The sequence below is a fragment of the Halyomorpha halys genome, unplaced genomic scaffold (genome assembly GCF_000696795.3).
Source record: "Halyomorpha halys isolate HHAL.00 unplaced genomic scaffold, Hhal_1.1 Scaffold2091.1, whole genome shotgun sequence".
NCBI classification, from domain to species: Eukaryota; Metazoa; Arthropoda; class Insecta; order Hemiptera; family Pentatomidae; genus Halyomorpha; species Halyomorpha halys.
The window spans coordinates 71,382-90,000 of record NW_027105408.1 but is presented as its reverse complement, the minus strand read 5'-3'; the positions used below and the strand labels follow the sequence as shown (position 1 = coordinate 90,000).

Genomic DNA, 18,619 nt, shown 5'->3' with positions numbered 1-18,619 from the left:
AAGTTAAAAAAACCCCAGCTGGTACCTCTCATACATATCAATATGTCCTGTCAAAGTATTGCAGCAATTAAGAAGAAGGACTTACCATATCTTTAGGAGTACATTCCCTGCAGAAATTTCAGAATGCAATTTTAATACCCGTCTAAAGCAGTTTGAATAAATTTTTTAAAATCTTTTATAGGGTTTTTTCTAAAAATTACGGCTGGGAAGCTTTCTTCACTCTATTTCAAAACGCCTTATATGTTATTGTATAATGGTTAAGAACAAATTTTAATTTAAGCAACAGATGAAAAACAGAGTAATTCTAAATATTAAAAGTATTTCACTTAATCGAAAATAAATCTTTCAGATCTCCAACCTAACACTATCCTCATCACGTATACTGATGACCCACGTGTGATGTCCTTTTATTGCATCCCAAACTCTCCAGCCCTCGAAGAATGGTGTCGTAGTTGGAGGATTAAAATAAATCCAAACAAATCCCATCAAATCACCTTTACCTTTCGTCGTAAACCTACCGACTGTCCTACAATCTCCTTTAATAATGTCGATCTTACCCCTGTCGAACAGATCCGCTACCTTGGACTACATCTGGACAAACGACTAACCTGGAATCCTCACACAAGACTGAAAAGACAGGAAACTGCTCGTCGATTTCGACTATTACAGCACTTACTGGACAAACGCTCTAAACTTCCAATTCATTACAAAAGACTGATCTACATGACTGTAATAAGGCCAATATAGACACACGGAGTTGAGCTTTGGGGCTCCACTAAACCTTCCAATTCTCCTCGTATCGAATCGTTGCAATCCAAAATCCTTCGTAAAATTCTCAATGCTCCTTACTTTGTCACAAATAAAATCATATATAAAGACCTTTAATGCTCCATATGTAACCGGTCTAGCCCGAACCAGATATCACTCCTTTCATTACAAACTCCCTAACCACCCAAACCCACTAGTTTCTAACCTTGCTTCCTCTTCCATTCCTGACAATCCTCCGAGGGGCCTGAAAAGAAAGAGAAGGGCCACGAGACCTGCAAATTTAAAACGTCATTAGAGTGCTAACAATGGGTAGTTTTTCTACACGCCTGTAACACTCCAATTTAACTGAGATCAAATTTACTAAATGATCTCCAATAAACAGTTCACTTGGATTAAAAAATAAGCGGATTGTGGACAAGAGTATATAAATTTTCAAGAAGTGAATATGAAACTGAGTATACGTCTTCAGATCTTCACGGTATGTATATGTATATGTGTGTTGAGGATGGGATAAAAACATATTTGGACCTAAGAAGGTTGGTTAAACGTTGAATATAGAAGGCTACAAAACGTCCAACTGCGGCACCTACATGCGGGAGGTTTGTATTGCGTTATCTGCAACTAATTTCCATTTTTGCAAAGCCTTTTATGATAATAATAAATGGTTTTAAACATAAATAGAAAAAATAGTCTTTTATAAAAAACTCAAACTCACATCCACGTGTTGATATTAAAGGAAAGGGACGTGGGTCGACCCCCATAGAAGACGAAAATTTAGGACTAATCGTTTAATGTGCATACATTGTGTATCAGGTGAAACCGATCAGGTAGGTGTAGTTGACAAATCATTTGACTCAACCATATTAGAGATGTTATGTAAATTATTCTCAATAAATTATATCGGTCAGAGAGATATAAATATAACATCGATCTTAAACATTTTTTTTTCTTACCATAATCATTTTTATTTAATTATTATTATGCTGGCCTATATCATGAATTTTGTTTAGAGATTTTCACTGAAATCTATTTTTGCTTAGAGGTCATTTATTTTAACTCTGTGAAGCGGCTCACCATTGTCTAAAACCTAACTCTTTAGTCTACCCAAGATTCATTATTGTATGAACACAGCCATCTTACATCTTATAGCATATTTCTTTTATAAAGATTTATATAAATCTAACTAAATAACTCTATCATTTAGTTGAGAATAAAAATATAGTCAGACTCATCTTGTGATTTATTTTAAATAGTAATAACCATGAACTTGAAACTAGCATTAATTATAATTGTGCTATTTCTGATATGAAGGATCAAGGAGAATGTAATGAGAGTTGTGTCACATCCCACAAATAAGGAGTTCTGCTTATTTAAAAGCATTAAGCATAGAGTATCTCTAAAAGGTAGCTGTACTACTTGCCTCGTCAGAGGATTTAATAGAACAATTTTCTAGAAGGAAGATAAAAAAAAGTCAGTGTTGATGCTTTGTAATTTAATTTTAACATTACATTCCCGATATTTGTCACGAAATGGATATGATTACTTTAATTACAAACTTAATACTGATAAGAACCCACTAGCTCGTGATGTTTCATACCAAACTATTCCCGACAAACCTTCTAATTCTGAAAAGAAGATGGACATAATAGATCTCCCGATGTAGCAGTCATTAAAGCGCGGATTTGGAACTTGGGACACATAAGATAGGGGGCTCTCCGAATTAGAAACATGGCCCATCAAGTTGATTTCTGAAAAAACCATAAATAAAAAACACGCTAGTAAAAACTAATAATTGTTTAAATATTTGAAAAGGAACACTACGAGGAAAAATTAAATTCCGGATTTTCATTTTAGGAAGTTTGATTATATTAATTTTTTAAATTGTTGTGGTGAAAACAAAACTTCCAAATAGAATATAAACCATTCTATATTTTGCTTGTACAAACTTTCGGGACAATTATCCCATAATCATGCAGCATTGCATCCTAGAATTGTAATAATTAAGTTCTTCTGTGTTATTCTAAATTACAATTTTTATCTATGTTATATGTGTGTATTTAAAATTCTTTTAATGATATTTACCACATATTTGTCATATTTTCAATTTCCATATCAAAATCATATCATCTATACACTTATAGTTTAAAATTGTTTCATATTATTATTATTATTGGCGCGACAGACCGCAGAGGTCCAAGACCTCGAGCGATGCATTTCCTTAATACATCGCGCATTTCTTAACGTGTTGTTTTCATAGGGTGGGTTCATCACGCCCACCCCTTTTTTTTGTCACTGCCATCCATTGGCTAGGAGCCCTCAAAAAAGCCCGGGGGGAGGCTGTGAGTGAGTTTTGTATAATAAAATCTTTTTATAACTATATTATTGTCTTTCACTATTGGTATTTTTCTTTATTTCTTTTTAGCAACATCATGAAATACTTCTTAAAAGTCAATCAACACCACCGATAAACAGCTCAAGTTTCTCTAATCGATCGTACTTCAACTTTCATGCTTGATTCGTTTTAATTTATGGATCACTAGAGTGGCACCAATAATGGTGGGCCAATTATGCCCAATGTGGCAAAGATAATAATGGACAAGACAACTAATGAAAGGACTGTTGTTTTATCACTTTTTAAAGAGTGACATAACTTCTGTAAACACACACCACGATTGTGAACATTAAAATTTAAAGAAAATCGTAACAGGCTGTTTTATTGGATGAAAAAATTGCCAATATTGGGAACTTCTTGGTTTGCCAATATTGGTATTAACTATAAGAGTTTGGGAGTCCTGTGAATCGTGAGGACCTGTTAGTATTACATATAAATGTGGAAGTTTGAAAAGCGTTTTATATTAACAATTTACTCATGATGATACATTGTATACACTTCAGGAATTTTAATACTTGAAGGAAAGTAAAAATAAAAATTAGATTAAATAAAAACAAATAAATGTAATGTTAAAGTCGTGATTTATATTTAAAAATATAGATTTTTTCCTAAAAAATAAATTAATGTTAGTAACTAAAACATAATATAGGAAGATTATTGGTTGACCGTAATCTATCTGTAGCGAAGACTGTCCAAAGACCAAGATCTACAAGTTCTGTTTATCCAACCAAAAAAAAAAAGTATTTATATCGTACTTGAAATTGGTTTTTGATTCTTATTCCCCTAGCATTTACATGGATCTCATCAACTAAACATACATAATACATATTACATGCATTAAAGATAATATTACCCACAGAAATACTAATTTGAACGTAGGATGATCTTTCCAGTTTCCAGCCCTATTCCACTAAAATTATTATTTCAATATTTCTTGACTTCTATTTGTTAGTAATTACAAATATTTTGTATTAACATTGTAGGATATTTGAATCACTATGAGATTAGTTATTATAAATTTTGTTAATGATTTATTTATTATGATGATTGTTTGAGAGTGCTTTATTTTATTATTAACACACACAATTTTGTTCCAAATATACTCTCAATATTTATTATCAGAAACTCTCCAACGTTTCGGCCCTTTTCAAAGAGACAACCTTAAATATTGATGTCATACTCTTTAAAAAAAAATCTGCAGGCTAATTGCCCATGTCATATATAACTTTTTATATAACATTAGTCTTCGAATATTAGATTCATTACCATGGATGTGTATTAAATCAGTCAAAGATATGGGACAATGGGGGGAGGACAATGGGGCAAAGATAATAATGGACAAGACAACTACTGAAAGGACTGTTGTTTTATCACTTTTTAAAGAGTGACATAACTTCTGAAAGCACACACCACGATTGTGAACATTAAAATTTAAAGAAAATCGTAACAGGCTATTTTATTGGATGAAAAAATTGCCAATATTGGGAACTTCTTGGTTTGCCAATATTGGTATTAACTATAAGAGTTTGGGAGTCCTGTGAATCGTGAGGACCTGTTAGTATTACATATAAATGTGGAAGTTTGAAAAGCGTTTTATATTAACAATTTACTCATGATGATACATTGTATACACTTCAGGAATTTTAATACTTGAAGGAAAGTAAAAATTAAAATTAGATTAAATAAAAACAAATAAATGTAATGTTAAAGTCGTGATTTATATTAAAAATATAGATTTTTTCCTAAAAAATAAATTAATGTTAGTAACTAAAACATAATATAGGAAGATTATTGGTTGACCGTAATCTAGACGGTCTGAGTAGCGGTCAAGAAAAATAGTCAAAAACTTTTCATTTGTAACTTAAGTTTCGCCCCATTCTCCAGGGCTTCATCAAGGCTGAATCCTCGTAGATGAAAAGGCAGAAAAAAAAATCTTCTTTCGTATTTTACTTTTCATCTTTCAATGATTCAACACACTGCAGAGTGGGGCGAAACATTGCTAATAAATAGTATTAGCTACTTAGTATTTTACTTGACTACCACCCGTCTTCCTACATTCAAAACAAAATATAGTTTTGAAAAAATATATTTTGTAATAAAACTAATTTAACATTGCTTATTTCTTCACCTCAAGTGTGATTTTTACCAAATCACCTCCTTGCATAACCGTTGGTATAGTAACAGTGCTCACAAAGTACTGCACCCTTAACCCTTCATGGGTTGTATCGGAACAGATTTCATTTAATTTTTTAACCACTTAAGGGAACTAACACCCTCTAAAAATGTACTCATAATAACATAAACTAAAATATTATTCCTAAAGATTTTCAAAGATATTTTGTTGTTTGAAATATTTTTATAACATTTCTTTTGAGCCAAGGTTTCTGTTAACAGTAACTATGGCTGCTATTAATTTTATTAATGATAAACATTTTCCGGCATTAGTTACGCGGGGGCATCAGCTACTTCTGCTACGTTTTTAATCCGACCTTGTGGAGATGTGAACTAATTAGTGACTAGGAGGTAGACGCGCAGGACACACGCAATCCTAAGGTACTGTTTACCCAGTAGACTAAAGATAAGAGGTCTACTGTTCTGAGGAAGGAATCCGTTCTTCCACTTTGTTTCCCCTATAGCTCTTCGTCTACTGCTCTTACTCACGTACAACATCTTCTCAATAAAAATCTCTATTGCCCGTAATAATTATTGCTGGTTTGCTTTGTAGTACGAATTAGCTATGAAGATACGTTAAATGCTTAGGATATGTTTCTTTTCAAGAATGTGGAATCATTCTTAACTGACAAGATACTTCTTAAATAAATGTCTGGCTAGAAAAGTTGAGAGACAGCCGTGCCGTTAAGGACAACTACAAGTCAAAAAGGACTTGGCCTATTAATCACTTATTTTATAATGATTGTTTGAGAGTGGTTTATTTTATTATTAACACACACAATTTTGATCCAAATATACTCTCAATATTTATTATCAGAAACTCTCCAACGTTTCGGCCCTCAGGCCATTTTCAAAGAGACAACCTTAAATATCGATGTCATATTCTTTAAAAAAACTTTTTATATGACATGGGCAATTAGCCTGTAGAAATTTTTTTAAAGAAAATTACATCTATATTTAATACATAAGCCTGAGGGCCTAAACGTTGGAGAGTTTCTGAAAATATTGAGAGTATATTTGGATCAAAATTGTGTGTGTTGATAATAAATTTTATTTTAAACTAAACGAAAAAAAAGTTAAATCCCCTTTTTTATATATTTTTTTTAAAATTTTAATGATTCCGTTTCCCAGTAGTTGTTTAGAATTTTCAATAATATTGTAATTTTTAATAACATTAGTCTTTCAATATCAGATTCATTACCATGGATGTGTATTAAATCAGACAAAGATAAAATCATAAGTTAAATCTGACAATGTCAGAATCTTTGTAAGGAAAATTAAAGGTAATCCAATCATTTTATTCTAGTTGAGAATGCTATGAAATCATGACAAAGGTCAAAACTACAACTTAGTTCATGATGCAATCAGTCCTTTAACCTATAAGGAAACTATCGAATTAGCAATGCTAAATAAAATTGCCGTTTATTTATTTTCATGGCAACTTATAATTTTGCTATTAAAGACAAATTCACATTATTTATTTAAAGTTATATTCTATTAGGTGCTTACTGAATCACTGAAACAAACACGTTTACGCTACCTCTGAAGTGATTTTACTAAGTGTTTTCCTATCGAGCGTAACATCTTTCACGACTTGAACAGCACTGATATATTATACGCTATTAAGCGTGAAATTGCTGAACATTATAACAAATACCACGAGGAGAAGAGTGAAATAAATAACTGATCAACTCGTTTCGGTTGTAGTTATATCAGGAGTTGGCCTAATGAAGTAGCAAGGACAGTAGCTCCTAACCCTACAGTGTGTTTTGGACACAGCATTGCAAGTTTTGAATTTATTGAGCGGCTTCGGTTTCAGATCCGATCATATGCAAATATAATGAATGTTCACCTGTCTGAGTTGAGGAGGCAAAAATCCCTTTTGTTTTTAAACTTCGATTACATTTATGTAATTTTTTGTTTAATTCCCCAGCTGAAACTTATTTGCATTACGTATTTTTCTTTAGGCTCTTTTTTGGTTGGAAATCATATCACTTCCTGTGAACATCTTTATTGAAAATAGAAAAGAATCCACCACTATTAGGTTGGGTTTGGTTTTGTCCACACGAAATGGTCTACTTCGTCCGTCTCTGAGAAAATCAGTAAATATTAAATATTCGGACAAAATTAAAGGAATACTAATGAGGTATAGATAGTTGACCGTAGATTAATGATTGGAGAAGTTTGTCGGGGGGTGTGGTCAGAAAAGAACAACATAAATAAACAAAACAATATTTATTTATTTTATGCCGAAGATTGAGGCCTACCTTCTACGCCATAACCCCTGATGAAGACCTGAGACTCAGATCGAAACGTCGGCATAAAATAAATAAATGGGCGCTCATATGTCATATACCAAGTTGAAGTGACTCTACCCAACCTCCCGAAAGCAATACCTCCTTGGTGTTTTCCTATTCTAATCTTTGAGATTAAAACCTAGCTATATCCTTGATCTCCTCACTCTACGATCATTTATCCATTCATTAAACACCAGATCCAAACCGATAGAGTTCTATATGTCCTCTCATAGAACCGCCTCCTTCAGTAAATCCTTCGTCATGTCTGCAAACTTTCTAAAATTCTCTTCCCATCTCCATTTGCCAATCCTCATGCATTATTTCGTTTAAACAATACTAATTACTTCACTCGGGTCGAGAGTGAAAATGTTGTATAGAATAGTGTAAATGTGACTAGTGATTATTTTATTTTTTATATTATTATATTAGTTCAAACTCTTACTTATTTATTTTATCCTTTTTTTTCTTCATAAACATAGTTTGATTATGTTCATTCTATTTATGTTTCTGTTTACGTACATATAGAGATTTTATTTATTTTTATGTAAATTTTTTTTATTCTAGAATGAATGCTAACATTTATCAATATAACAACGTTGTGGCGGATTGTAATATTTATCAATAAATATAATGACTATAGGCAAACATAATTAATTATATTCAAAAAGAATAAACAGTTAAAAAATTCTTAAATTTGTCCCTGATAAAGGAAAAGAAAAAATATCTGAGGCACCTCTGTAAAAAAAAGTAAAAAGAGGAGATTGGAAAACAAATTGAGTAAAAGAAAACAGGTTTCTGAGCCTTCTAGGACACGGATTATATTCTTTTAATTATAATACTTTTTTGGAAATCTGAGAATATTTTTGTCAATTTATGGCAAAAGGCTGCTTAGTTAATTGGTTAAATGTAAAAACAAAAAATAATTGATTTGCAGAGCTTAAATTGTTTTATAGATGTCAAAACCATGTATGTATACATGTATACTAGGTTTTAAGAGATTAAAATTATATAATAATAATTAATGTCTGTTAACATATTAAATAAATCTTTTGCTTCACTAATCACTAACAGCTTCTCATACATTGGCACTCCTACATTTTTGTGTCCACTGTTTTTTGCAACAAATGCCTCCACAATAAGCTATCACTCTTGTACTTTGTGGTCTTTTTGCTCCTCGAGAGAGATCGAACCCATTGTTCGCTAGCGGAGTTGGGTCACTGTGTATCTGTCCTTGGTTTCCAACTAGGGACCTGCCTTCCAGTCCAGCTTAAAGAAATACTTCCATTTAAAATATTACTTCATTAGCGCTACAACACCTTCGCCCAGGTGTTGAAACTAATATCCGTGTCTCTGACCGTTATATTATTAAAAAAAATCATCAATTATTTCAGAAGGTGATTTAAATGACAAGAGCAAACATTGGAAGAATAATGAATCTTCCTCTGAGTATTTATATTTAATAGGAACAAATTATTTCTGATATATTTTTATGTAGCGATTTATTTTGTCCTACGGATTATAATAAAACACTGTTCTGTTTTAGATTTTCGTAAAGGTATTCCTTTATGCAAGTCAAACTTGATCACTATGATTCGTAGAATGAAAACCGTAAAAACTACAGACTCGTAAACGAAGCGGTCTTTAAAAAAAAACAAAAAAAAAAACAGCATGATAGTACATTTGCATATCTTGGAGGTTTTCTATAAAAATTATATATAAATAAAATAAGAATTTATATATAAAAAAGTCTATAAAAATATTACTACTGAAACATAATATGTTACAAAAAAAAAAGTTTTTTTTTAATTAATGCAGATTTTTTTTTGTATATACTTTTGTATATTTCAGTTGTTTTACATAGAATACTTAAAAACTAATGATACTGGTCAATAACTACTATACACTGGTCATTTTTCAAAATTATATATTTCAAATGCCTAATAAATAGTTTCTGGAAACAACCTTGAATATTTTGGACATACCTCTTTAACAATGAGGTTTAAATTTTTTTAAATGATTGGTTTTCAACATATAATTATGTGTTATATTCGTATTTACTAATTTATCTAGCATATGTTGAATAATTGATGTCGAAACGTCGACTTTAAATAAATATAAAATATTAAAAATTGTTTAGCATTCATTGTTCTTCAGACTCATGCATCTATGTTCAGCTTCACAGACTTTTGTTAGTGCCAATTTGATATTACAGCACTAAAAGTTGGAAACTGTCTAATTTAGGTCTGCAAAAATGATTTCAGCAATGCCAAAAAGACACAAGAAATTGTGCTTTGTAACTCCGAAAAAAATTTATACCATTAAAGAAAAAATAATTATTATTACATCTTTCTAGAAATTACGAAAGAACTTTTGAAGTTAAAAAATATTATACAGGTATCATACGAAACGATGGTTGAAATAGATGGTTTCTATTATGATGTGTTGATTTTTAATGTTTTTAAATCGTATGGTTAATTGTCTTTGGTTACGAGGTATCACAGCTTGAGTAATGATATACAATATAACTGATATAAAAAAAAATTAATATATAAGAAATTACAGGATACGGTAAAATCTCAAATATTTTTATACTCGAAACGATTAAATTTGCAATTACATTTATGAGGTTAATTATCGATATAGATTTCTTCTAAATACCAAAGCTCAATTACCGATGAATCACCATATTCTAGAAATTAAGGTTACATAAACTTAAGTTAGTTATAATTTAAGTTATACTTAGTTATTTTGAATAACTGGTTTTGTTTTTTAACATTCACATAGTTAAATACAGATACATCAGTTTTCTTCAACACTTAACTACCCGCTGAGTGAAATTTCAATGCTCGAAATTGAATAGCAATTCAAATAGAAATTTGAACACTCGAGAAAGATACATTTAACTTAATTTGGCATGTATTCATATATGTCGCAAGTAATCTTAGAATATAAAGAATATTTTTATAAGATAAAAAATTGATATGTTTACAAAGAGACTTGTCTTGACAATTATTTAAGAACAATTTATTTAACTGGTAGAGTTGTCAAGAACACCCAGTGTCACCACTAATTCTAAATTTGTATAGACGGCTAACATTTATTGGTTCAATCCAAGTAGTTTTTAAAACCCAAAAAATTCTTAGGAAATTCACAAGTCATACCGCTCTTAAAACTACCAATAGATTATAAATGTATTATATTTATTTTTATATCAATATTCACTCATAACCTTACTTCAGATAAAAAATATAGATAGCAGGTTTAGGAATTATATTGTTTCAATATAAAATCGCGTAATATTGTTCCTATTCTGTTAAGGAATTATTAATATGGGGATGTTAAAAAAAAATGAAAATAGGAAAGGGTGGAGGGAGGAATATCACAATGAAATGCACACATGAATTAACTTCTTGCATTTTTTAGTTTCATTCAAGACATGAACTATGAAAAAAAAAATTAGAAGTTATTCTACCGTCGAGCATCAAAGGTATCCAATCCAAAATCCCTAGAACCATAGTTAATGCACCTTGTTACGTTTCCAACAGAACACTACACCATGACCTACATATCCCTTTTGTCCTTGATCTCATACCAACCATATTCTCAAAATTTCATATAAACCTTTCCAACCATCCTAATCCTTTGGTTCAAACCTTATCTAGTTCCACCCATCCCTACAGCCCACCTAGAAGGTTGAAACGGCAGTAGCCAAGAGACTTATTAAAATAAAAATGGACAATTGAAGTTCTGGCAATGGTCAGATTCTCCACTCAAGTTGAGTGTTTGTGGTTTTAGCGCACTTGCTCAGCCTCCACTGGCTCACTACCAGTGATGCGGCGAGAGGGATGCGCTGGGATCTTTTGAGCTCTGCTCTACCCCTCCTCACACGTGGTGTTGGGGATAGAGTGGACTGAGGGATTCTCAGGTCGATTGTGTAAATATTGTATATAAGAGTGTAAATATGACTAGAGATTATATTATTTTATTTATTTATTTTTTCATACACATATTGTGATTATGTTCATTTTGTTCACTCTTCTATTTTTATATCTTTTAAGAGATTTTTTTTCCATTCATTTATTTATTTTATTTTATTTTAGTATGTATGAGATCATTAATCACTATTACCTATTGCCCACAACTGTGTGGCAGATTGTAATATCTATCATCAAGAAATAAAAGTATTTAATAAACTAAAACTAAAAAAAAGAAGTGTTGACTGTTCAAGTTGACTGTTCACCCGTTTGTTCTGAACAGCCCTGATGAAGCCCTGCAAAGTGGGGCGAAACGTCGGAAAATAAATAGTTGTAAATTATTTTTGTTTCTCCTTTGACCGCAACCCTGACCATCTTCCTATACATATAAAAAAAAGAAGTTATTCTGTATTTTATTAAGTACTCTGAAGGAAAATATCGCGGTTTTGTTTTTACATTTTCATTATTCACCTTCTCAAAAATACTGGATTTACAACTCACTTATAGCAAATGAGGAGATTAGTTTAAAACCGGCTCAATCTACGAGAGGAATTCGAAGGTTTAGTGGAGCCTAACTCGGTATGTCCGAATGGGCATTATTATTGCCATGTAGATCAGTCTTTGTAATGCGTTAGAGGTTTAGACCGTTTGTCTTATAAGTGCTGTAATAGTTGGAATCTACGTGCAGTTTCCTGTCTTTTCAGTCTTGTGTGAAGATTCCAGGTTAGTTGTTTGTCAAGATCTAGTCCGAGATAACGGATCTGTTCTACAGAGGTAAGAGCCACATAATTAAAGTATACTGTAGGGCAGGTTTACAACGAAGAGTAAAAGTGATTTGATGGAATTTGTTTGAATTTATTTTTATTCTCCAATTTCGGCACCATTCTCCGAAGGTTGTGATGTGGGACTGAATAGTTTGGGATGCAATAAAGGGTTATTATTAACTGTGAGTACACATGTGTCATCAGGATACGTGGTAAGGATAGTGTCAGGAATTGGGGATATCAGCTGTGTAGACGGTGTAGAGGATAGGACCGAGGATACGAACTTGGAAATACCAGCGGATTGAAAATAGAGGGATGAATAAAAACCATTATGGTTTACTTGGAATAATCTATCAGTAAGAAAGAAACGGATGATGAGAAAGTATGTAGGAGGTAGGAATTCATGGAGTTTGTAAAGCTGTACCGGGAAATTAAATCTAAAAAAACAAATATTTCAAAGAATATAAAAAAAGAATGCATTGGAATACAGGCGATAAATATAAATATGAAAAAAAAAATAAAGTAATAAAGATAAAAATAAGCAATAGAAAAAGTAATATAAAGAGCTAATATTAATACATATAAAAAGGTAAAAATAGCATACAGAAAGATAAAATATACCATTTATACATGCAGCCCTTCCTCTGAATAATCCATACCTTCTTCTGTCACCATGCATGTGATAGTGCGAATTGTAATTTAACAAAGTAGACATAGAACCACTGTGTTTAAGGTATCAATATGGTTGCGTTCTGTTTGGTATAGACATACACGTGAGTTATCTTTTATACTGAATTTAATTGTTAAAGTATAATTTTTTTTAATAAGGCATGCTAGGTGATATAATATATTGACTTGTGAAAAATACAATAAAACATTTTATAAAATAAACTTTTGGAACTGATCGTCTCATATGGACAAAGATATTGTATTCATGGAAAATAGTGTTCCCTAGCCTTTACATCCTACACAAAGGTGTCGCAGAGGATAACGAACGCCTAGCCAAAGAGTTGTTAAGTTTAAATAGCCAACCGCAGAATGATTAATCACCATAAGGGAAAAAAACGAATAGAGTTAAAGAAAGATTAATTAGTAAGGGGCTGAATAGTTAGCCAAGGATTCCGATGACTGTGTCCCCTTCCCTATAAGGCTAGCATACCGCGCTCCCTGTCCCGTCCTCCATGCTAACAGCACGGTCACAATTGTGCTAATTGTTTAAATATTAAGATTGATCTGTTTGTTCCGATGTTGGAGATCGATTCATTTTTAATTAAGTGAAAAACAGTCTAATTGTGCCACATATTTCTTATAAGGAGAAGTTATTTCACAGATAATTTCTATTAAACATTTACTGATATTTCATATTAAATAATTATATAAAAAAATCAAAAAAGGTTAGTGAACACGAAATACAAATAAATATATCTTTCTATATACCTCCAGCTACTGAAATCCGTAAAAACATAAATCCGAAAAGTTAACAAAAAAATTGAGTCGGTGGTTTATTTTATTTATTTTTTTTCAAATAATCGTCTTTTACTAAACGTTACCATTTAAAGAATGGCACGACTATCACAACGCGGTGACTAAATTTGTTTTTCTTCTATAACTGTATGATCTCTAAATATATAAACTATTATAACAACAATTTCTGATAGATTTTTGGAGGGAGAACACAATGGTAAAATCAAAACAGGAGGAAAAAAAAGAGTTTAATCCGCAATTTTTTTATTACATAACTTTCTAAATCCTGAAGTTGGTGTAATAGTAATAATTTATTCTTCTTTATTTTATTTATTCTTACTTATCGTATAAAATATACATTGTGAAAATTAATAATTGTATTTATAGATTAGTAATCGACCAATTTTTTCAACAAATTTGAAGTTATTTTTCCATAAACTATACTGAAGTCAACTATACTGTTTTCTTTAAATTTCAACATTTCATTTATTCACTAAAAAGTTATTGTTTTTTTTGTCGTTTTTTGTAGTTATACTAAAAAAAAAATTTCAGTTGGCTCGACAAACCTTATAGACCTTTGGCCGCCCGAACCAGCCTTCCCCACACCTGCTCAACTTAGGCTACTGCTTTCCAGTTTGCTGCATGCAACCCTTTCGATCTTTGTTGATTCTGTCTATCCACACGGTCTCTTGCCTACTATACTGGCATTCATTGTTGTGTAGAGGCCTGATGGATTGCTTCGGGCCACATATCCCATCCATTTTAACCTCCTTGCCTTCATATCATGAGATATTGACTGACCAGTTTCTGCAAGCAGTTCACTGTTAGTTCTTCTCCTCCGTGTGTTAAGGCTCTGATCTCAGATTGTTCGTGTAATTGTACGAAGTACTTTCCGTTCAAATCTCTTGATTCTGCTTTCTAGGGTACCTGTTAGAGCTCACGTCTCGCTGCCGTATATCTCAGCTGGCTTAATTGTGCTTATACTTACATTATAGAATGGTATTTTTTTTTTTATGCTACTCCAGTCATTAGCTTTAAGTGTAAGATGATTAAAGTTAAATGATATGTAATAATTAGAAAAAATAAATACATATTATATAGATATTTATTCCAAATACACTTCTCTTGGATTAATCAGAGTTAGTTTAGTGGATTTCTCATCTATTCTTAAAATCTTCGTTTATAAAATTTATTTATACTATCAATAATTAGTTGCATTATGCGGTATCCAATGCCTAATCTTATCATTAAGACGAATTATCCTGATAGCAGATAATAAATCAATTAATTTATATACATTACACGGCCATTTGTTAGTTTTTGTATGTTTTTACCGCTATGTTGAAAATTCGAAATTTTATAGACTAAATATGACACATATCGTATCTAAAATAAAGAAGCGTGTATAAAATAATACATTTATTATAGATATCTCGCCATTATATGCATATATTGCTGAATGGCACATAATGTAGTAATACTCATTAAATATAAGGATAAAATCATAAAAGTTTACTTAAAGTAATTAGTTTTTTTTCATATATATTTTCAAGCTTACTAATTATTCATTCCATGTCTACAATCTACGTTTTTTATTTTAAAATGTAACTTTTATTAAGAAAGATTTTTTGTGGTTTTTCATCAGAAATGAAACCAGAAAATGTAATTTTTTTATTAGATATTTTTATTCATTAAGTATTAATTGTAATGTTAATACACTAAGGATCTCTGGAACATTATAGAATATTTGGGCAAAGGACAGACTTATATTCTTAACTACCATATTTGTAAAATCCAACATCAATAAAAGGCCGAATAATTAATCGAATTCGCATTTTTATTTCTATTAATTTTTGCATGACTTTGAAACAAGAATATTTTTGTGTTAATACACGTATTTAAATTTTTCCTTTTTAATTCTAATAAATAAGAGTACAAATATTTATTAACTACACAATGGTAGGTTGTACTACATTGTCCAGTAAATATTCAATTCTTTGACATGCCAAAGCTGTAGCCCAACAACTAATCTAAAATATTATAGTTCCATTTAAATAGTTAACATGTCTCCACCCACACAGATGTCTCTCGTAATAAATACTCTTGCAAGAGAATTCAGAAATCCGAAAAAAGAAATATCTGATGCCAACAAGATCTTACATGCTTGACCCAATCTATTAAATAATTCAGATTGAAAACGTGCGCTTTCACGCACGATTTCGGGCGGCGTGTAGGCGTTGACATTGTCAAAAACGACTCTGCTCGAAACTGGATTGGAAGAATGACTGACCTGAGGAGAACATTCTCCAGGGGTTTATTGGCTCTTTCTCCAGCTGGAAGAAGCTAACCTAATGAGGGCGAGACCCCGGGGGCCGTGCCTTAATGGGGCCAACCCATCAAATGTTGTTACCTCCTTCCATCATTACAGGGCATGCAAATAGCTTTAGGGGAAAATTGGTGATAATGAGGGGCTCATGAGTAGATCCCATAATTACCCTTATTAGTTTATATTTATACCAGACAATATCATTATATCTTCTACGAAATATTATCTACAGTTTATATAGCTCCTTGATAAACAATTATATAATTAACTTCAACAATGAAAATTTTTAAAAAATTTAATTATAGTATTATATACAGTGAGGGTTGCCTTTAAGAAATATGGATTTCTGCATTATTGTCATATTATTTGGCGAATGTTAAAGGTTGCCAATGATCATCTTCAAGATATAATACTGTGAAGGTTTTTTGCCTTAGTCCCACGTGTTGAAAATTATTCAATTCCGTTCATCGTCTCCATATTGGCCTCCATCTGATTCTGTGCCATAGTGTTCTGTCTAGCAGTCATAAAGAGTTAAGTGCCACTTATACACTATAAAAAATCTTGTATATGAGTATATATGAGCAACATAAAGATTTTCTTGGTTATCAGTTAATGAGGATCTTCGTTAGTAGAGGGCGTAGTCAGTCTTCCTGCGCAATTCGTTCCTCATGATGATGTGTTCAGCAGCTTCCGGGACGCAACAGTTAGGGTAGAACCCCCAGCTCTAAAACATAAAGCTATAAAACATTGTCCCAAAATTCCGATATCCTGTTCGTTATTGAGAGTCTTAGTAGTCCGGAGGGGTGGGGAAATACTTCCACCGATCTTAGTTATGGAAACAATAATAAATATTTGTGTAAACATATATTTATATTTTAATAAAAAGAATTAAATTTTAAAAGGAATGGATGTGGTCAAATCACCACAAAAATAGTATTGTAAGCCTCAAAACCGGTTTCATACCAAACATAAGCTCTTCCAGCACTGCCATGAATAAGGCACCATCGAATTCAGAATTTTTCGGAGCGGGGAGGAACCACACTTTCAGTTCATATTTTTGTATCACAACTTTTAATTTTAATCCCAAATGTACTGTTTTCGAAATAACACGTATAGTGGTGGTTTTTTATTGATATTTGCTCTGAGATCCCGATGTACTATTTGGACATCTCTACGATTCTCTCTACAGCTCTTCCAAATACCAGCGTCTGAGCATGTTGCATCTTTAGGATTTGTTAAATATCGCCCATCAATCACTCCATCACATCCTCTCTAACCACACATCATGTCTCAAGGTGTGAGTCTACATTATAGAAGAAAGTATGAGGGAAATATAAAGTAATTGTATAACTACAAAAACTTTTTCAAATTATGGGATAAATGAGGAAGCTTCGTCATAGCAAAGAAGCAATTCTTATGAAGTCGTAAATATGAATAAATAAAACTAATTATACAGGTTAATTACCTGATACAGCCCAATAATCTTTTTTTTACAAACTTACATTAGAAGGGTAGCTATCGCTGTCCCGTACCATATTCATCTCTTTTTATCTCTCCAATTTTTTTTTTTAAATTTTATTAGACTATATTTCATTTATCATTCCATTTAGAGATTTCATTTATCATTTATTTGCATATTTACTAATTGTTTGTTTTTATTATGTAAAGAGAGTGAGCATTCCAATGGGTTTGAGAGGATTGAGGTAATTAACCTGTATATTAAATTAAAATTAAAACAGTCAACCAACAACGAAATATAAATAGAACTCTTGAAAAGTAAATAATAAATAAATTGAAGGATAAGAGATCTTATCTTCAGCATTAATTATAGATATTGTATTCTTGACTAGATGATTACTGGGCAACGCTGCAAGATATTTTTTTTTTCAATTGATGATACAAAAATAAGATTTGCTCAGAAGAGTTAATGAATACTTACACGATGATAAACTTACTCAATTACGGACTATTACGTGGACAGAAAAAAAGTGGTTTCCAGTAAAGTGTCTGCAATTAGGTTTAATATTATGTATATCTATATTAGGGAATCTGAATACATTAATCCAAGCTGACTACTTACAAAGTCTCGAGGTTCTTCAAATGGCTGAAGTCGGCCTGGCGAAGCGTCTTAATCCTATTAAACCGTAGGTCCCTGAAACATAAAATATAGGAATGAAGTTTAGTTCAGCTGCCACATCAGAGGCTTGGATCCGCCAGCCTCGACAGAGACACAATATTTGATTACATGTAACATTTGAATTATGCGGTCTAGCTTTAAATCCTTGCTAAGCTGAATAAGTGGGTAATAAAGTTTATATCTTCCTGAGTTGTAATTTGTGTTACATCTGAGAAATATTAAAAACATCTGGTGTTAGGCCATATGGCCTCTAGAGAATTCATTATAATATTTTGGATTTAAACAGAAAATTCGATATTATTTTACAAAAAAAAAGATTACAATA

The 18,619-nt window shown here is 31.6% G+C and overlaps 1 protein-coding gene across 1 annotated transcript in view; it reads right to left on the bottom strand.

The window, feature by feature from the left end:
- Positions 1-18,309, bottom strand: part of Pxn (Peroxidasin) — a gene marked incomplete at its 5' end in the record, with an annotated part of 71,197 nt that extends 52,888 nt beyond the window's left edge. The window contains 1 exon segment of the mRNA XM_014436789.3: positions 18,238-18,309. Coding sequence (XP_014292275.2) covers positions 18,238-18,309 — 72 coding nt within the window.
- Positions 18,310-18,619: the final 310 nt, after the last annotated feature.